Genomic DNA, 23,083 nt, shown 5'->3' with positions numbered 1-23,083 from the left:
TGATAATAATAATAATAATAATAATAATAATAATAATAATAATGTCCACAATGTACAGTACATTTAAACAATAAGTTCATAGATTCAGTATATTCTATAGATTGAACTTTTGCCAAATAAGCTGGCTGAAAGTTTAAACAGTACCGTCCATCGAATGTTTGTTTTTGTTTTAATGTGGAAGCTGACAAATAGTTCTGATGTTAATCGTTTTATTATTTCAGATTTCAATGAAATGATACAACACCACACACGTGGCTTCAGTCAGCGTGAATAGAACATCCACGAGTGACACAATGTGAATGCACACAAAGGTATTACCATACATTGTGAAAGTATTTGAAGACAAAATTACCCGAAATCCTTCACAGACACACGAAGATAAAATTACCTGGAAATCCTTCACCAACACACCAAGAAAAAAATTACCTAGAAATCCTTCACAGACACACCAAGACAAAATTTCCTGGAAATCCTTCGCAGACACACCAAAAACAAAATTACGTGAAAATCTTTCACAGAGACAGGAAGACAAAATTACCTGGACATCCTTGGCAGACACACAAAGAAAAAAATACCTAGAAATCCTTTGCAGACACACAAAGACAAAATTACCTGGAACTCCTTCGTAGTCAAACTAAAAGTTCCACGAATGATCCAATAACTACCACGAAGTTCGAAATCGTTTGGAAATAGAAGCATGACTATGAATTAAGAAATATCTTGCAATATTACTACGAATTACGAACTCATGTCCATCTCGCAGAATTGCAAATGATTAAAGAAAAGGTTTGCAGATCTTTATAAAATAATAAGAAAGAAAGAAAGAACCCAAAACCGACACATTTTTTATCAACATTCCAAAATCCTATATGTATTACAAAATTACAAAGAAAACATAAAAAAGAAAACGTAGAGTGATTCTGTATACAGTGTGTGATACACCATTTATCCATCCAACAAAAAACAAAAAAGAAAGAAAGAAAGCACATTATTAGGAAAATACATTACGACAAAACATGAGAATTTCCATCAAGAATGCACTAAGTTTGTTCAACTTATTTTGTCTGGTGCTCTATTTGTGTACAACATCTTTACTTTGGTACATGACTCGTCGTAATAGGACACACCAGGATGATGACTCTCTACCTCAACAGAGAGCTCAAATTCCTTCTCATAGTTACGATGTCTATATAGCGGACGTCTGAAAGCATTGTTATTCTCGTTCAGGTCCACAATCGCCCGGATCAGTTACAGATGCAGATTGACTCATTTCGCAAAATGAGGTACATTAACGAAACGTTAGTAATATTCAGTCATGACTTCTACTGCCAGGACGTTTTTGATGTCATAGGCAAGATAGATTTCTGTCCCTATATGCAGATATTTTATCCGTATGCAATTCAGGTGTATAACAGCCAGTTTCCAGGGGATGATCCCAAAGACTGTCCGAGGAATTTGGAGAAGGAAGAAGCCCGGAGACGGAAATGTAACAACGCCGAGTACCAAGATCCTTACAGACATTACCGAGAAGCTCAGGAAGCACAGGTGAAACACCACTGGTTGTGGAAAGTGCAGTTTATTTTCGAAAACTGTTCCTTATTACGGAATTTCGAAGGTATACTATTTCTAGTAGAAGACGATTTCTATTTGGCAGAGGACACACTATACTATTTGAAAAAACTGGAACGACAGGGTCGAATTCACTGTCCAGAGTGTAAAATGTATATCATGGGACAGACAACTGATTATTCACAAGACGAATATCAGTCGGGCGCAGCGAAGAAAGATTATTGGTGGGTAGGAAACGGATTGGGAATGGCCTTGCGGAAATATTTCTGGAAACTCTTCAAATACTGTAAAAAATCGTTCTGTTTTTTTGACGACTGTAACTGGGACTCGACGCTAATGGTTGTGACAGCCACGTGCATCCCAGGTGGTCTGAAAATATTAAAACCTCTAGGAAGTAGAGTCTTCCATTTAGGAAGCTGTGAGGGTTTTCATCGGCATAAAGCTTGGAAAACGACTGATGTTTTGAATAAGGTGTTAAGAACCTTAAATCACAACAGGAACTATTTATTTCCAGAACACGTATTTGTTGCTTCTGATTTTCCTGTTCTCGTGAAGCGGACAACTCCATATGGAGGGTGGACCGATATTAGGGATCATGAAATGTGTCTCAGGATTTTTAATAACCAGTCTTTGTCGACTGCAGATTTGAGGAAAATACACCAAAACCTATTTACTTGATATCGTCAATGAAGAAACATCAAAGCGGTAATCCACTTTAGGTAATAATGAATACGTTATAACTCAATAAAATCGTAAGAAGAAATTATTATTATTATTATTATTATTATTATTATTATTATTATTATTATTATTATTTAACAAAATGCTCAAGAACACTGTATTGTGCGCACGTGCGTGCGTTCATAAAACCTATATTTTCTTCGCCCGTGATTCCAATAATGGACACGGATTTATGGTGTTCCAAATTCGTATAATTAAAAAAAAGAAAAAAAAAAAAAAAAGAAGCAACACAGAAAACCGCCGACACATATAGGCACCCTGAAATAAAATACAAAATACAAGAATGTCAAAACAATCCTTAAACATCACATATATCCTAATAATTATACGTCGTATTAATTTAATATTAGCTAATACGTAATAGAATATTTCATGGGATACCTTAAAGTAATTTGTCATTTTTAACTATACCTTTGGGATATATAGCTACAGTAAATATTAAATTATCTACAACACCACATCTTACACACTAAAAATAATGCATACATATATAGAGTGATTCCTTAGAAGAAACATACCACTTTTAGGTTGAACGTCTTGAGCACACAATATTCACAAATTGGAGAAATCAACTTGTTTTCTAATAATATTATAACCTTTACTGTGATACATATTTTACTTCTAAAATGGTTCACTAGACAAAACATGTCAAATGTACAGCCGACACCACACAACCTTTGATATTGGTAGTACTAAGTCAAATAACTTCCGGCTGGGTCAAAGTTCGAGGTGCACCCAACGTTTGATAGAGACGTGAACACCACAAGTCCTGTGATTGGTGATAAATGTGAGTCTGTTGGTTGTAAAAACAAATAGATTCATCTGGGCACAAAATGATGTATGCAATTTTATTTCATCTAGTACCACTGTATCAAATATCCTTATGTTTAAAACATGAATGGGGTACTTGTAAAAACAATACTCAAATTTTGTACGGAACTAGGGTGGTCATGGACGCTACCCGTTATCTCAGAAACGAGCAGCTTGACCCCCAATTTTTTTCTGATTCACTTTAAATGTGAGGGGTAGTAGTATTTATATCTGTGGCGTTTATGTCGATTGATACGCTGCAGGTAGGAGTTTTAGCCACATATTACTATTGCGGTCTATGGGATTTGAATTGGTAGTATACACAATGTAGGGATCATACCACAATTTCAGCCCATAAGAATATAGAAGCATTGAAAATAGTGTCATTTTTTATTGTTATTATGTTAGAATAAGTAAACATTTGCCTTTTAAGTTATGCAATATTGAATGAAAGTCCAAATCCCATAAGTATGGTGTACAAACAGGGTTGACTTTCTCTGAATGCTATATCACGTATACCTACGGACTATTCCCTCTGGGATTCTATGAAGTCGAAAGTCGCCTGCAGTCTTCCTGAGAAAAGGTGAAATGGAAATCTCGAAATGTTGCGGGGCTAGCGTAACAAGGAGGGCGCATTGACGAATACCCTCACCCTAATTACACTTTTTTTTTCAACCACCTAATATATTTGCTATCATATATATATATATATATATATATATATATATATATATATATATATATATATATATATATATATATATATATATATATATATATATATATATATCGTCGCGTGAGAGCCAGAAGGTCGTAAGCGGCAGATACGACCTAAAACGTCTTTTTTGCATATTCAGAATCGCCATGCCTGATTACATATTGTCACAGAAAATCGTAGCTGTGCCCCTACTAGCATCGCTTATATAGAAGGATTTAAATGGTCGTAAGTGAATCAAAGATACCAATTTGCACGAAAATAGACGTAAATAACACATACAACTTCCCTCCGATTTGCTTGCTGTTCATTATGTAAATACGACTGGCCGTATGTCGTGGATACACCTTTTTTTTAAAATACAGTTCGTTATATAATTATGTCTGCCATAGGTCGTATGTGACAAATACGACCCATATGCATTCTTTGCTATCGGTCTGTGATAGAAATTACATATACTAAGTACAATAGAGCATACATTATGTCATTTTTTTAATGTAAAAAATATTATGACTTTTGTCTTTGTGAAAGCCCAGTGTGTCATTTCATAACATTTTGATACTGCATGCAACGAACCATTTGGCAACAGACAAGACTCGTGTCAGTAAATATAAATAGGAATTGCATTAACATTAATGTTTGAACTGTTTTCTTTTTTTGTGTGCACCATAATTATATGATTAAACATGATTTGGTGAATTTTCTTGAAAGAAATTCTCTAGTTTGAGGTGTTTTTATCAAAGCAAAGTTTCTAATATGTAACTTGCATCTGTAGATTAAATTTTAATTCATTTTAATGTCGCACGTAGCATATACGACCAAAGTGCAAGCACAATTATACTGATTTGGATGTATTTAATTATGTTATGGTGATCAAGTTCTGTCTTTCAGCCACCTTTGAAGATCTACAGGATTGCCCTACATATAGGCGTTATGGATTAACAACATTGCACGTACAAATGCAATTGTAGTATATCCAGGACAAAGTCCAGTAACAAAAGACAGTGCAATCAGACGTAAGTTTAAAATGCGAATAAAGTGAATGTGGTCTCAACATAAATGATAGCAGGATCTATGAATTTTGATTAACTTTACAATTAATGAATATTTACAACAGAATCTGAACATGACATAAAACACAGACCAGAACATTAGCACAATATGGCATAGCATACACGACAGAACATGAACATGACATAACACCCACAACAGAACCTGAACTTAATCTGGCACCCGCAACAGAAACTGAACGTAATTTGGCACCCACAACAGAACCTGAACATGGCATAGCATACACAACAGAACTTGACATACCAATGGCAACAAGACCTGAATGTAACATAGCAAAAAGAACAGAAGTTGAACATGAAAAAATAATCACCATAGACACAGAACGTGACATAGCACTTGAGACAGAATCTGAACATCATATAGCGCTCACAACAAAACCTGAACATAACGTGACAACACAACAGAACCTGAACGTGGCATAGTACACACAACATAACGCGAGGAAGAACATGGTAGAACACACATACAACATATGATGATCATGACATGACGCACGCAAGAGAACTTGAACATGACATATCACTCACAACAGACCCAGAACATAATTTAGCACACACAACAGAAACCCCAGGATAGATCACTTAACACTCAAAACACGGAGAGAGCACTGCACACAACATAGTCCGGGGAGATCACTGAACACACAGCAGAACTTGGAGAGATCAACAAACACGCAACAGAACCCGGAGGGTACACCCAACCCACAGCAAAAAACTGGAGGGATCACTGTTCACTCTACAGAGCCTGGACAGAACCCTGCATACTCAACAGGTTGACGTGTTATAGTGTTCCCTGCTTCTGGATTTGATATTCAGTGCACATCCTCATTGGAAATGTAAACCCTATATCCTTTGAACGAGCTTCACTTGAATCCGGTGTATCCCAAACCAATAAGACTAAACACAGTTTCTTCGTTAATGGATGCCAGCTTCAGTTTGCTTAACTATTCTGGTTTGTCTGATGCATTAGCTGATAAACCAGGAATTCTTGAAACTAGTGAAGTACACTCTAAGGCAGAAGAACCAGAAATTATCTGCATAGCGCAAAGAACACGGAAGAACAAAGTAAAATTTGTTTTGTTTAACTACACCACTAGAACACATTGATTAAGTAATCATCGGCTATTGGATGTCAAACATTTGGTAAGTGTGACTCATAGTCATCAGAGGAAACCCACTACATCTTCCCTAATGCAGCAAGGTATCTTTTATATGCACTTTCACACAGCCTTCGACCATTTGTGGTGCACTGGTTAGAACGAGAAAAAACAATCAATTGAATGGGGCCACTGAGGTGGTTCGACACTACATCGCAAGCACCTCAGGCGAGCACTCAACAGACTGAGCTACATCCCACCCCAGAAAGAACATTGCACACAAGATGACATTAGCTTTTCTGAGACTCATCAGGAACGAGCGGGCGAAATGTAGCTCGGTGGTAAATCACTCGCTCGATGCGCGGTCGGTCTGGGATCGATCCCCATCGGTGGGCCCATTTCTCGTTCCAGCCAGTACATCACGACTGGCATATCAAATGCCGTGGTATGTACTACCCTGTCTGTGGTATGGTGCATATGAAAGATCCCTTGCTGCTAATCGAATAGAGTAGCCCATGACAGCGACAGCGGATTTCCTCTCTCAATATCTGTATGGCCCTTAATCATATGTCTGACACCATATATCCTTAAATAAAATGTGTTGAGTGCGTCGTGAAGTAAAACAGTCCTTCCTTCCTTAATCAGGAACGAATACTTGCCTCCAAAAAAGAGGTTTTGTATGGATAAGTAATCTGATTCTGATGCACCATCATCAAACAACTAACATGGATAACTACCACCAGTTAAGGTCACACACAATCAGGGGTGGGTCAAAGAAAGCACGGATATCGCGAGTCCGAGTGATTGGTGATTGGTGACAGTTTTTCTTCATTATCTCGGCTTTTTAAAAATGAATTTTGATGCACTTACGTCCTTCTGGCTCTCACGCGACGTTATAATGCAGCAAACTCAGGAATGTCCCTTTAATATAGTTGTGATCTTCGTTGAAGCCTCGTTTACAGATTATCTCGATCACACGTTGATATTATTACCTATGGGTATTAACTCCTGTAGACTACTGACCAATGAACGCAATGATACTATTATAAGGGCGTCGTGTTCTAGAAAAACGGTCAACTGTTACTGTTGCTGTTATTTACGTGCCTATATCTAAAACAGGTTCAGGCACGCCCATCCCATGCCCTGTCTCTGACAAGGTCAGTGGCTGAGCATCGGACAAAAGGTATTTAATTAAGAGGAACAGTTTTGACGTTATACTAACATGGAATGGCTTAATTCAGATGGCGTGTCCACAAGTTATGAATATGACAACTAATTTCTAACATTACAAAAAAAACCCGACAGTTTTCGAGGGGCGGTCGAAATAAAGAAAATTTTATCTAAATATTTAATTATATATGTTTTGCCCAGTGAAATTAAGCAGAGAGTGTTTGGTCTTAAACCACAACAAATATATTTATATTGTTTATATGGTGGTAAAGAAAGTCCCATCGAAGACTTCAGTGTGGAGGATGAGAGGGGGCGGGGGAGGCTAAATGGTTTCTCTTTATTGCTAGCCTCCTCCCCACACACTCCGCCACCCTCCCAACCGTTGTCTGCTCCGATTCCAGTTACCCCTCTATATTTATTTTATTACTATTTACATTTAAGAGGAGCCACTGCCAGATAGACCCTCCCCAACCCCCCCTCCCCACCCCACCCCACCCCACCCCAAACACACACCTCCTTCAGTCGCCAAGCCAATCTGTTGCACAACCACATGCACACTCAAATTCACATTTATTAAAAAAACTAAAAAATAAATAAAGAAGGAGCATAATTACAGCATAATTAAAAGCTAAACGTAAATAAAGTCTATGTACAATCATTTATAAAATAATACAATATATATATTAAAAAGATTTGTTACAAATTAGTCCATAAATTGCTACACGTATGTAATGGCCGCACTCCCGATAACAACATGCCATGATTGAGTAAAGTTGTGAGGGGCAAGCGACCCGTCGTCCACACAATATAACAACCCAGAGCAGGGCGAGCGCACAACAACAGTTACTATTACTCTACATTAAGTTATTTAAATAATTAATTCACTCTCCTCTATCATTATTTATTAAATATTAATTATACATTTATTTCTATGTATTTACTTTAAATTTATATTTTATATTTTTATTTTCCCCTCATTTTATTAAAAAACGAAAAAAAACGTTATTGTATGAGTATGTTAACTCTTCTTACTTGCCCATAACCAGAGAGGTCCCCCTCGGAATGACAGTTAACTGCAGGTTGTTTATATCAATTGTTCATATCCCCATTTGGATCACAAAACGTAATTTCTCAGATGTCCAACATGTTCTATTTATTTATTTACTTATTTATTTATTTATTTATTTATTTATTTATTTATTTATTATTATTTTTGTTATTTATTTAAAACAAAATGTCCGTGCATGTCACATTTCTTGCAAAATGGGACCTAACTAATGTGGAATAGAAAACGTGCACCCCAGATGGTGGAAATATCAACCCGGGCTGTGAACCCAGTACCTACCAGCCTTTAATATGATCGCTTAACTACAACAACACTGAGGCCTTACACCTACCCACTGAGTAGTTAAAACGCGTTCTGGGTGGGAGCCGGTATCGGCTGCGAACCCAGTACCTACCAGCTTTATGTCCGATGACTTAACCACGACACCACCAAGACCGGTATATATTTTTCCAGCTGGTGTGTCGTTTAACATTCATTCATTCATGTTAATTGATCGCCATTAACGACGTGGGAGAACAATTCCTAGTGAATTTATTTAGTGATCATCCCACGTGTTTAGAAAACATCCATTGTAAAAACTAATGACATTGATTATGTAACATATTCCTTTTTTTTATTTCTCGTCACAGCCAGTGCACCACGAATGGTATATCAAAGGCCGTGGTATGAGCTATCCTGTCTGTGGGATGGTACATATAAAAGACCCCTTGCTACTGATGGAACAATGTAGCTGGTTTCATCTCCATGACTGTCAAAAATGACCATATGTTTGACATCCAATAGCCGATGATTAATAAATCAATGTGCTCTAGTGGTGTCGTTAAACAAAACCAGCATTAGTTATTTCTTTTTGTTAACTGACACATGTTTATGATAAATGAGGCGTAATGTATAGTTTCAGCACAGCTTTTCATTCTGTGTGAAATATTGAAAACATTTTTAAATAAATTTAATTTTAAGGTGGTTTCAGTGGAAACAACATTCTAAAAGTGTAATCTTTTTATATGAAATGTATGACATAATAACAATGTTAAAAACTACTTTGATAGATGACTAGAAAACCATATGTTTTGGCATTTTGTGCATTTGAATTCTGAACGACACAACAATATCGTTTTCAAAATCATATCTCAAAAACATGACGTCGGCTATTAGATGTCAAACATTGGTAATTTTGACATATAGTCTTCGAGAGGAAACCAGCTACATTTTACTATTAGCAGCAAGGGGTATGTTATGTGCACCATCCCACAGACAGGATAGTACATGCCACGGCTGTTGATACACCTATCGTGATGCACTCGGTGGAACTAAGAATTGCCCAATGAGCCCACCGACGGGGATCGATCTTAAACCGTCCGCGCATTTGGATCTAACCCTGAAATATACGGATTCATCACAAACTATTTATTTTCGGTTTAATGCTATGGATTATGTTTTAATTAGCTGGAGGGTGGGTGTCGTTATTTGTTTATAACATTATTTATTAACCACGGTAGTACCAAGTTCGGAGGAAAGGGGCATGGGAAAAAGTCTCCAGAAAACACGAAAACGGATCTTCGTATTTTAAAAGTACTCTTTTTATGTAGCTGCCTAAACGTTATTCTAATTTTCTACACAAAAAAATAAAAGAGAGTGAAATGTATTTTGCAACATTAGAGAAAAAGTGTTTTATGAGACCATAATTTCCAATCGATTTCGATATTGGTAACATATCCGATCCATTAACTCCCAATCCGCGAAGTTCTGTATTCATAAATGCCCTGACAATTATTTTACAACGTTTTAATGTAGTCACCCTTTTAGCAATTCTGTACAGATATAACTGTCGTGGGTATGGGGGTAAACGCTCCCCGTCCTCGTCAATTATTCAGACTACGTATAGCTCTATATAGTCCATGAGCCAGGCACAATGTGGCTGCCAAAAATGGGACTAAAATCCACTATGATTTTCAGTTAGTCTGATGTCTGAACTGTGTGAAAATATGTGATGGACATTTCAGAATCCCAGCTAACTATGAAAATGGCCGCCATTTTTCAAAATGGCGTCTACTGTATTTATCTGTTAACATATATCGAAAAATAGCTTCTCCTTGAAGATTGGCTGTGGTTAGGCATAATTAGTTGATCAAATACTGTCCAGTATTACATTCTGAATATTCTAATATATATTGTATAGCATTGTTTTTATACATTGTTTAATATTTGAGAAACTACGAAAGAAAAAAAAGCAAAAAAAAAGTGTCTTTTTGTTTATACACTGATTGCAAAAGACAATTTGTACATAAAAAGGAAATGAATAAATGATTATTATATTGCTTTAATAATTCTACTGATGAACATTTCCCAGTTCCAATCCTTGTATTGTATGGACGATGAGAAGTCTGACTTTATTACTAGGTGGCAATTTGATTTGATTTGCGTTACTAATGTTCATAGTTGTGAGTTGAACACTTGTGATATCTATCAAATACAATCATACCAAGGGAAATTTGATGTTTAAATACGGCCAGCACTAATCTAAGATGTTTCATAAGAGTTGCATTTCCACCTATGTAGTACAAAAGCCAACCATCACCAACAAGGCACATTTACTCATCAAATGGATTTGCAACTGTTATATTCCTATACCGACGTTTCACCAAGCACATTTATTTCCCGCAGAAAATACTCCTCTGCAAGCTGTGATCGATTCTAATCTAAAATGGAATAACATTAACTGAATTAAATAATTAGACCGCTGCTCAGTGTTTTGTTTCATCCTGTTATAACTTTGCGTTTATGATCTTGCAAAGTTTTTAAAACATTTGTACAGATTACTTAATATTTTAGCTGTTACTTACAACAGATGCGAGTTCATGTGTAGACACAATGTGCATTGTAGATGACGGTTGGCTCCTTTGTAACAGAAGACGGAAATGCAACATTTGACGAGACGTCTGGACAAGTACTCATCAAACTTTAAACGTCAGTACTGTTATAGTTGATACAAATATTGATTTTTAATCAGATACCTCGTCGTCAGAACAATAATTAGGACATATTATTTGCTAACATTACAATTAAAGTTGCTTTCGTTGCTGTGCTCGTTCAGTACCGGTGTCACATATAATTTGTACTGCCCTGGATTTGCACTCCCCAGTCATGATTAAACATTGATCACTTGAAGGTAGATAATCATGTATTAAACCAAGCACAAGCAGATTTTGATATACTGATTGCCTTTATTCCGCAATAGATTATGTCAAAATCAAGCGGACTATTGATATTGTTCTGCATCGCTTGAAAGAATAACCGGTTAACATATCTGTTCACAAGGAAGAAGAAGGTTACAACCAGCTGGGCCTTTCACAGTTCTGTCCACAAAAGATACCATCAATGGTTGACTCAAATGCTAGGGAACAGAGCCTTATTTCAAACATAAAGTGCATGGTACACGAGAGCATCAAAATTCGAACATAGCACTTGAGTAAACTAATGACAGTAATAGCAAAGACAGCTTAATTCAGGAGACAGCTGATACATCCTACATGTATGCAACACCAATACCCAATACAGTCTAGGGACACTTGGTATATCTGTATTTGATTTGGCTGTTCGAGTATGAAAATGGTACGGTATAGACTCTGACGACATTTCACTTTTACAGTCATTGATTGCACTGTTAATCATTTTGGAATCACAGCAAATATCTTCGATGGTACCTACCAAACATTTCCACAGTGCCCGAGTATTGCTACAAACTATTTAGAAACTGGAATACCAAAGTTATTGATCCTCAATGCAGAATGTTTGGTCTAGATTTGTTCTAACAATAGTGAACAAGAACATTACATTGTAGATGTAAGTTTAAAATCCTGTACGAACCTGTACACCTATTTCCATCCATGGAATAAATCGTTTAGAGGCTTGTGGAGGTTGCCAAAGAGTGATTCGTCAACATTGTTTTAGCTGATCTCCAAGGTGCATGGAAAGGTTAAAAATGATCAATATAAACCATGAATTCGAACCTATATCACTATACTAATTTACCAAAGACTTTCAAAACACATTGTCAGGATCTGTAATAGAGATAAACAAGATTTCATTTCAAACTGTTTCAGTTGTTTCCAATGAGTTAGACGGCGTCAGCGGATTATTGCTTCATGTTTGCCAGTCAACATAGACGTAATTTAGGATTTTTCAGGATAACTTTAGCATATTGATTTCAACAAAACATCAGTAACGGGTATTCACTTCTTGCCAAATGTCACTGTCACAGATAGACCAGAAGGGACTAAAATTAGCGCTTTATAACTGATTCATGAAAAGGTTGAACACAATTACAGTCAATCACAACCATCATGAGAATTCGAACCCTAAACATTCATACCAAATTGTTAGGATGTGTAAAAGTGATAAATAACTTTTTATTACAAGCATGCCAAAATCGATGTCATCTTGTAATTCATCCGGACATCATATCACATGACACTGACTGATGTACTTTAATAAAGGGTAATAATTTTTGTTATTGTTTGCCAATGTTCATCACTATGAAGACCAGAAGTGACAAAAAATTAAAATGTGTTAGCTGTTATAATTAGTGCATAATAATGTGATACAACATCATCATCATAAGGATTTGAACCCATATCACTACAGATCTAAAAATTCAAACCAACTTGTTAGGATCTGTTTTAGAGAAAAAACCCCAGATGATTTAGAATGACTTCTAAGCTAACCAGTAAACTCTAGTTTCGTTTTCCCGCCATAAATGGCCGACATCTTGGATTTGATCATCAAGTCACACCACATGCATTTTATCTATACAGAGTAAAGGGCAATTACTTTTATAACTGTCATAGAAAGAATAGAAGTGACCAAAAACTTACATTTGTTATCCCTACCCCTTATATCAGTGAGTATTGGATAAGTCTGGCAACCATGATTTCAAAGTACTGGGAATAACATTACCCACGCCACATATATGGGGATTTTATTTTCTGCAACAATATGGGCTACACTGATAAAAAAAAGCCTAAAAACTGTATTTTTTTTACTTTTTATACACAAAGTTTCTTTTGCATTCAGTGTATAAACAAAAACGATACTTTTTTGTGCATTTTTTCTTCGCATTTTCTCCAAAAAAATTTAATATATAACAACCATGCTATAAAATATACATTATAATGTTCAGAATGCAATGCTGGGAAATATTCAATAAACTTATTTTGCCTAACCACAGCCATTTTTTAAGAACGGGCTAATAACTGATATATGTTCATGTATAAACAAAATTACCGCCATTTTGAAACATGGCGCCATTTCCATATTTAGCTGGGCTTCTGAAATGTCCATCACATATTTTCACACAGTTCAGACATCAGACTAACCCAAAATCATAGTGGTCTGGCCCATGCCTAATATACTTTCATAAACATAAAGCTTTAATCACTGGATTAGTTTGATTTACAAATACATTTACATTTGCATTAATACATATTTCATTTAAGGTAGTACTAAACCAAATAACTTCCGGCTGGATCAAAGTTTGAGGTGCACCCAACTTTTGATAGAGAAGTGAACACCACAAGTCCTGTGATTGGTTATAAATGTGAGTGTGTTGGTTGTAAAAAATGATAGTTTCATCTGGGTAAAAAAAAAAAAGTGCAATTTTATTTCATCTAGTACCAATGTGTCAAGTAGCCTTGTGCTTGAAACATGTATGGGGTACCTGTAAAAAAAAGTACTTGAATTTTGTGCGAAACTAGGGTAGTCATAGACGCTACCCGTTATTTCAGAAACGAGCAGCTTGACCCCCATTTTTTTCTGATTCACTTTAAGTGTAAGGGGTGGTAGTATTTATATCCGTGGTGTTTATGTCGGTTGATACGTTGCAGGTAGGAGTTTTAGCCACATATGTTACTATTGTCGTCTATGGGATTTGATTTGGTAGTATACACCCTTAAAGGGACAGACTGTAGTTTTTAAACACTAAGACATATTTTTCACTATTAGAACCGATTATGATCACTGAAATCAAAAATTATATTGTATTGTTTAGATTATCTATTTACGTACAACAGAAGTGTTTCTGGTCATCCTGGTGTTTTTAACACCACAAAAGGCAGACAACGTCCGTGTCAGAACTTCTGACGGAGGAACAGGAGACCGAGCTGGCGGAGTGGTTTTCGGAACACCCAATCTTTTGGGACAAAACGAGAAAAGATTTCAAGCAGGCTGAGATGAAAGAGCGGCTGCTGAATGACAAGGCAAAGACATTTGATGGGCTGGATGCGGCACACGTAAGGAGTAAGCGAGGCTTCGGTAGCTGTCACCGGAGGCCAGGTAGCGGATGGTCACTGCAAGTTTTAAACCAACCCCAAGGGGTGTTCTCCAGTTGGTCTTGGTCTTCGCAAGCCTGTCGGTCAGTCTCTCAAGCATCTCGTGAAACATGGCCGGCTCCATGCGCAGGTAGCCCTTGAAATCTCCATGAGACTCCCTTTCTAACTCGGTCATCAGCTGATCATACGTGCCGAACAACTCTCGCCTGGCTATCCAGGGCCGCACCCAAAACTGTCGTCGTCTTCTTCTTTGATCTTTTTCTTGAGGCCTCCTCAGCAGAACAGCTATTGCGATCATGTCAACGTCATCTTGCTCTTGACGCCTTCTCAACCTCTGTGGTGAAATCAGCGCCATGATGAATCACTTTGAACAAGTCGGCTCGAACTGATGATGATGAAGTGATGGCTGGTGTTATATACTCTCAACGTAGCTACTCCCAAAGTGGCTACGAGGACCCAGGAATCGTCGTACGATTTCCAACGATGCCGTACGATATCGTACGTGTCAGGTATTTACCTGTGGACAAGTGAAAGTTATCTACGTGGACATACGATAGTCTACGACATCGTCCGACGGCCGTACATCGGTCGTACGACGGTCTTACGATGGTCTACGACGTTGATCATCGTAGACCATCTTTTGAACATTTCAAAAGATGATTGTCCAACCTACGATGGCTCTCGGAGGCCACAAAATCGTACGTCGACGCAGGATGGGCTCCACGATGCTCTACGATGTTTCACGATGCTACCATTGTAGCCCATCGTATACCAACGCAGACTCTGTGGGAACATAGCTTTACGGGTTGAAACTAGGGTCTAGGTGAAAAATATGTTTTTGTTGTTTAAAAACTAGGGTCTGTCCCTTTAAAGATCTTGTTAACATTTATTTTGTTTAACGACACCACTGAAGCACATTGATTGACTAATCACTAGATTTATTTTGTTTAACGACGCCACTGAAGCACATTGATTGACTAATCACTAGATTTATTTTGTTTAACGACACCACTGAAGCACATTGATTGACTAATCATTAGATTTATTTTGTTTAACGACCACAATGAACCACATTGATTGACTAATCACTACGTTTATTTTGTTAAATGACGCCACTGACGCACATTGATTGACTAATCACTAGATTTATTTTGTTTAACGACACCACTGAAGCACATTGATTGACTAATCATTAGATTTATTTTGTTTAACGACCACAATGAACCACATTGATTGACTAATCACTACGTTTATTTTGTTAAACGACGCCACTGACGCACATTGATTGACTAATCACTACGTTTATTTTGTTTAACGACACCACTGAAGCACATTGATTGAGTAATCCCTACGTTTATTTTGTTTAACGACACCACTGAAACACATTGATTGACTAATCACTACGTTTATTTTGTTAAACGACGCCACTGACGCACATTGATTGACTAATCACTACATTTATTGTGTTTAACGACGCCAATGAAGCACATTGATTGACTAATCACTAGATTTATTGTGTTTAACGACGCCACTGAAGCACATTGATTGACTAATCACTACATTTATTTTGTTTAACGACGCCACTGAAGCACATTGATTGACTAATCACTACATTTCTTGTGTTTAACGACGCCACTGAAGCACATTGATTGACTAATCACTACATTTCTTGTGTTTAACGACGCCACTGAAGCACATTGATTGACTAATCACTACATTTATTTTGTTTAACGACACCACTGAAGCACATTGATTGACTAATCACTACATTTATTTTGTTTAACGACGCCACTGAAGCACATTGATTGAGTAATCACTACATTTATTTTGTTTAACGACGCCACTGAAGCACATTAGTCACTAGAGCACATTGATTGAGTAATCCCTACGTTTATTTTGTTTAACGACACCACTGAAACACATTGATTGACTAATCACTACGTTTATTTTGTTAAACGACGCCACTGACGCACATTGATTGACTAATCACTACATTTATTGTGTTTAACGACGCCAATGAAGCACATTGATTGACTAATCACTAGATTTATTGTGTTTAACGACGCCACTGAAGCACATTGATTGACTAATCACTACATTTATTTTGTTTAACGACGCCACTGAAGCACATTGATTGACTAATCACTACATTTCTTGTGTTTAACGACGCCACTGAAGCACATTGATTGACTAATCACTACATTTCTTGTGTTTAACGACGCCACTGAAGCACATTGATTGACTAATCACTACATTTATTTTGTTTAACGACACCACTGAAGCACATTGATTGACTAATCACTAGATTTATTGTGTTTAACGACGCCACTGAAGCACATTGATTGACTAATCACTAGATTTATTTTGTTTAACGACGCCACTGAAGCACATTGATTGACTAATCACTAGATTTATTTTGTTTAACGACACCACTGAAGCACATTGATTGACTAATCATTACATTTATTTTGTTTAACGACACCACTGAAGCACATTGATTGAGTAATCACTACGTTTATTTTGTTTAACGACACCACTGAAGCACATTGATTGACTAATCACTACGTTTATTTTGTTTAACGACACCACTGGAGCACATTGATTGACTAATCACTACGTTTATTTTGTTGAACGACACCACTGAAGCACATTGATTGACTAATCACTAGATTTATTTTGTTTAACGACACCACTGAAGCACATTGATTGAGTAATCACTACGTTTATTTTGTTTAACGACACCACTGAAGCACATTGATTGACTAATCACTACATTTCTTTTGTTTAACGACGCCACTGACGCACATTGATTGACTAATCACTAGATTTATTTTGTTTAACGACACCACTGAAGCACATTGATTGACTAATCATTAGATTTATTTTGTTTAACGACCACAATGAACCACATTGATTGACTAATCACTACGTTTATTTTGTTAAACGACGCCACTGACGCACATTGATTGACTAATCACTACGTTTATTTTGTTTAACGACACCACTGAAGCACATTGATTGAGTAATCACTACGTTTATTTTGTTTAACGACACCACTGAAACACATTGATTGACTAATCACTACGTTTATTTTGTTAAACGACGCCACTGACGCACATTGATTGACTAATCACTACATTTATTGTGTTTAACGACGACAATGAAGCACATTGATTGACTAATCACTAGATTTATTGTGTTTAACGACGCCACTGAAGCACATTGATTGACTAATCACTACATTTATTTTAACGACGCCACTGAAGCACATTGATTGACTAATCACTACATTTCTTGTGTTTAACGACGCCACTGAAGCACATTGATTGACTAATCACTACATTTCTTGTGTTAACGACGCCACTGAAGCACATTGATTGACTAATCACTACATTTATTTTGTTTAACGACGCCACTGAAGCACATTGATTGACTAATCACTACATTTATTTTGTTTAACGACGCCACTGAAGCACATTGATTGAGTAATCACTACATTTATTTTGTTTAACGACGCCAATGAAGCACATTGATTGACTAATCACTACATTTATTTTGTTTAACGACGCCACTGAAGCACATTGATTGACTAATCATTACATTTTTAATTTGTTTAACGACACCACTGAAGTACATTGATTGACTAATCACTAGATTTATTTTGTTTAACGACACCACTGAAGCACATTGATTGACTAATCACTACGTTTATTTTGTTTAACGACACCACTGAAGCACATTGATTGACTAATCATTAGATTTAGTTTGTTTAACGACACCACTGAAGCACATTGATTGACTAATCACTAGATTTAGTTTGTTTAACGACACCACTGAAGCACATTGATTGAGTAATCACTACGTTTATTTTGTTTAACGACACCACTGAAGCACATTGATTGACTAATCACTACATTTCTTTTGTTTAACGACGCCACTGACGCACATTGATTGACTAATCACTAGATTTATTTTGTTTAACGACACCACTGAAGCACATTGATTGACTAATCATTAGATTTATTTTGTTTAACGACCACAATGAACCACATTGATTGACTAATCACTACGTTTATTTTGTTAAACGACGCCACTGACGCACATTGATTGACTAATCACTACGTTTATTTTGTTTAACGACACCACTGAAGCACATTGATTGAGTAATCACTACGTTTATTTTGTTTAACGACACCACTGAAACACATTGATTGACTAATCACTACGTTTATTTTGTTAAACGACGCCACTGACGCACATTGATTGACTAATCACTACATTTATTGTGTTTAACGACGACAATGAAGCACATTGATTGACTAATCACTAGATTTATTGTGTTTAACGACGCCACTGAAGCACATTGATTGACTAATCACTACATTTATTTTAACGACGCCACTGAAGCACATTGATTGACTAATCACTACATTTCTTGTGTTTAACGACGCCACTGAAGCACATTGATTGACTAATCACTACATTTCTTGTGTTAACGACGCCACTGAAGCACATTGATTGACTAATCACTACATTTATTTTGTTTAACGACGCCACTGAAGCACATTGATTGACTAATCACTACATTTATTTTGTTTAACGACGCCACTGAAGCACATTGATTGAGTAATCACTACATTTATTTTGTTTAACGACGCCAATGAAGCACATTGATTGACTAATCACTACATTTATTTTGTTTAACGACGCCACTGAAGCACATTGATTGACTAATCATTACATTTTTAATTTGTTTAACGACACCACTGAAGTACATTGATTGACTAATCACTAGATTTATTTTGTTTAACGACACCACTGAAGCACATTGATTGACTAATCACTACGTTTATTTTGTTTAACGACACCACTGAAGCACATTGATTGACTAATCATTAGATTTAGTTTGTTTAACGACACCACTGAAGCACATTGATTGACTAATCACTAGATTTAGTTTGTTTAACGACACCACTGAAGCACATTGATTGACTAATCACTAGATTTATTGTGTTTAACGACGCCACTGAAGCACATTGATTGACTAATCACTAGATTTATTTTGTTTAACGACGCCACTGAAGCACATTGATTGACTAATCACTAGATTTATTTTGTTTAACGACGCCACTGAAGCACATTGATTGACTAATCACTACATTTCTTTTGTTTAACGACACCACTGAAGCACATTGATTGAGTAATCACTACGTTTATTTTGTTTAACGACACCACTGAAGCACATTGATTGACTAATCACTAGATTTATTTTGTTTAACGACACCACTGAAGCACATTGATTGAGTAATCACTACGTTTATTTTGTTTAACGACACCACTGAAGCACATTGATTGACTAATCACTACATTTCTTTTGTTTAACGACACCACTGAAGCACATTGATTGACTAATCACTACATTTAGTTTGTTTAACGACACCACTGCAGCACATTGATTGACTAATCACTACATTTTTTCATTTAGCAGCAGGGGAGCTTTTATAACTAATTTCCTCAAAGCATACCATAGCCTGTGATATACCAGTCATAAAGTACTGGTTGGGACGGGAAAAACCCTCAATGAGAGAATCATTCTACCGAGACATGTTCGATCCTATGGATGAGCGTTCGCTTGAACTGCTTGTGTCGCAGGACCAAACCACCTCGGTCGATCCATTCAACTGATTTTTTTCTCGTTCCAATCAGAGCACCACAACTGGTCAAAGGTCGTAGCATGTGAGCTCCTGTCTGTGTGAGAGTACATATAAAAGATCCTTTACTGCTAATGAAAAAAATGTAGTGATTTTTCTCTAAGAAAATATATCACAATGATTAGTTAATGAATGTGCTCTAGTGGTGTCGTTAAACAAATACAAAATTCTTAACTTTACAACCAAAGCGCCCCGGGCGAGCGCTCTACCGGCTCAGGTAGACCCCCCCCCCCCCATATTTCATTTAAAAGCAGTTCGTTCATTAGTAGGTCTGCAAACTTTCATATATTAGCTGTTCATCATTACTATTGTGTGACCAGCCTCGGTGGTGTCGTGGGTAAGTCATCGGGCATAAGGCTGGTAGGTACTGGGTTCCCAGCCAGGTACCGGCTGCCACCCAGAGCGAGTTTTTAACGACGCAATGGGTAGGTATAAGACCACTACACCCTGTTTTCTCTCACTAACCACAAACAACTAACACACACCGAGAGCCCAGACAGCTGAAGTGTGTGTGTCCAGGACAGCGTGCTTGAACCTTTATTAGATATAAGCACGAATATAAGTTGAAAAGAAAGAAAAGAACGATTGTGTGTAGACAACTGCTAATAGCGCTATATACAATCAACTATCATGAAAACTGTAAATTGTAAAATGTGTCTAAGTAACACCCCTCCATCCCGAGTCAGGCTATCGATCTTATCGGAGGTCGGACTCGGGATGGGCGTGTTCGAAACCCTAGTGGTATATGGGCACGTTAAACTAGTTGTCATCATCATCATCATCATCATCTAAGTAACAAAGCATTTTTAGCAACTAAAGTTACACGTTTGGTATTCCGAACACTAATGCCTCTATATTCTCTGTGTATTTGGGTAATTTTAGAATTGTATATTGATGTTGATCATCGTATGACTCAGTTTGACATCCAATAAGTGGTGAGTCGTTAAAAATTCATTCGTTCGTCCGTTCGTTCGTTCGTTCATATCTAGTAGTTCTAATCTTTGTTCTTTGTAGTAGCTTACAGTGAATTTTAATGCCTAATATTTTATAAAAAAATCGTACGTACGAAATTATTGGGAGGCAAAATCAAGTATCAGATTCCACAAATATTCAGGCAATCCAAAAGACCTTGCAAATACAAACAAGAAAATGTATCTCATGTGTAATGATAGTAATTACAAATGCTTAGTTGGTCGATAACTTGTTTCAATATCGGCAAAATCAGGACAGAATCTTCAAACCCAACCAGTATAATTAAAATGAACCCACTGGAGCTCATGTCCAGTTGACCTTTCATTCGACCAATCAAAACCTTACTTGCAAAATCATGCCAGTGATTTGAAAAGAATTTGAAAACATTCGGGATTATGCCGAGGGTATATGAAATGATTCGGGTGAATTACGAAGTATGCCGGAAACTAATTGCAATATAAAATTCGTTTCAAGACGAAAACACAAAAAAAAAACGTGATGGTATAGCCATCAAATTTGTTTATACTAGTATACAATCCAGAGTTTATCACTGCACTTTTCCCTCTTTTTTTTTCAATGTTGAATTAGACCAACAAGTTTCGCCCGATATTTTTAGAATTTGCATTCTCCCGAATAACGCTATAAAAGGTGAGGTGTAATTGGTCGATATTTAAATTGTTATTTATAGAAGAAATGTCACCACGCAATGCTGTTAGATCTACTGGTAGTCCCAGTAGAGCTAATTTTAATCAGATTAAATCAAACAGACATGGTTACTGAACGTATTTCTGAATTGAAACATCTCCTTTATTACGGAAACCGAATGCGTATTTTATTTATATTTTAAACAATATTTTGCTACCGGCCACTGAATTAGCTCGCTGGCTTGTCCACTACAAGGGGGTCCGGGGTGGATGGGGGGTGGGGGGATGCGTGGCGTGGTAAAGTGCTCGGTTGATGTACGGTCGGTCTAGGATCGATGCAGGTCGGTGGGCCCATTGAATTATTTCTCCTTCCTACCAGTCCACAATGACTGGTATATCAAATGCCGTGGTATGTGGTATCATGTATGTCGGATGGTGCAACAGGCGTGCGCTCCGAGCCTATTGGAATACTAGTAAATATAGCTGTGAAGACGTGCGCTCATAAACCACTGTCAAAACAGTGATGATATCGGCTACGTCGAGTACGCATCACCAGGTAGTAGGGATGGGATTTAACTCACCTGGCTCACTATAATACCCACTGCCCCCCCCCCCCCGCCCACCGCCTCCGCCCCCTAGGGATTGTTCAAGATGAGTATATTTTTGACGCCCATCCATGGAGCCCCTGCGCGTGCTGTAACCTCACCGTGGTGCAGGAGTGTAATATTTTCTTTGAAAATGGCCAATACTGCACAACTCCCCTTTTGGGGCACCTTTTGAGTAAAAGTCAGTATCTATATGTGATATTTGTATGTTTGCACAGTTCTTTACACTGTTTTTATTTAAATCTTGAATTTTTATATTGATGTTGATCATCACTTTATTTGTTTGCATTACCATAGTTTGACACCCAATAGCCGATGTATTTTTGTGCTGGGGTGCCGTTAAACATTCATTCATTCATTCATTCATTCATTCATTCATTCCCATCCATAGACATATTCAATTCAGGATTGTCTACAGACAATCTATTTGTTGGTGGGTGTGCCCGTAGGACTCTACTGAATGTAGGTACCCTCTTTATTTTCAACAGGGCACATTTATTTATCAAAGGGAATATTCATCCTAATTTACAAAAATATTTGATATAATTCTGGACTATATTACTGCTATTACTTTACAACTGGGTTAC

The 23,083-nt window shown here is 37.0% G+C and overlaps 1 protein-coding gene across 1 annotated transcript; it reads left to right on the top strand.

Annotated features, from left to right (window-relative positions):
• The first annotated feature begins 1,278 nt into the window (after positions 1 to 1,278).
• LOC121387216 (alpha-1,6-mannosyl-glycoprotein 2-beta-N-acetylglucosaminyltransferase-like) lies at positions 1,279 to 2,247 on the top strand. The gene has a single exon (XM_041518242.1). The coding sequence runs from the start codon at positions 1,279 to 1,281 to the stop codon at positions 2,245 to 2,247; it is 969 nt and encodes a 322-aa protein (XP_041374176.1).
• Positions 2,248 to 23,083: the final 20,836 nt, after the last annotated feature.

This window comes from Gigantopelta aegis, chromosome 13, assembly GCF_016097555.1.
Source record: "Gigantopelta aegis isolate Gae_Host chromosome 13, Gae_host_genome, whole genome shotgun sequence".
Classification (NCBI taxonomy): Eukaryota; Metazoa; Mollusca; class Gastropoda; order Neomphalida; family Peltospiridae; genus Gigantopelta; species Gigantopelta aegis.
Note: the sequence above shows the minus strand (reverse complement) of the source record. Positions and strands in the feature narration are given on the sequence as shown.

Coding starts and splice junctions, on each gene's coding strand:
- LOC121387216 (XM_041518242.1), top strand. CDS start 1,279: ATGAGGTACATTAACGAAACGTTAGTAATATTCAGTCATGACTTCTAC.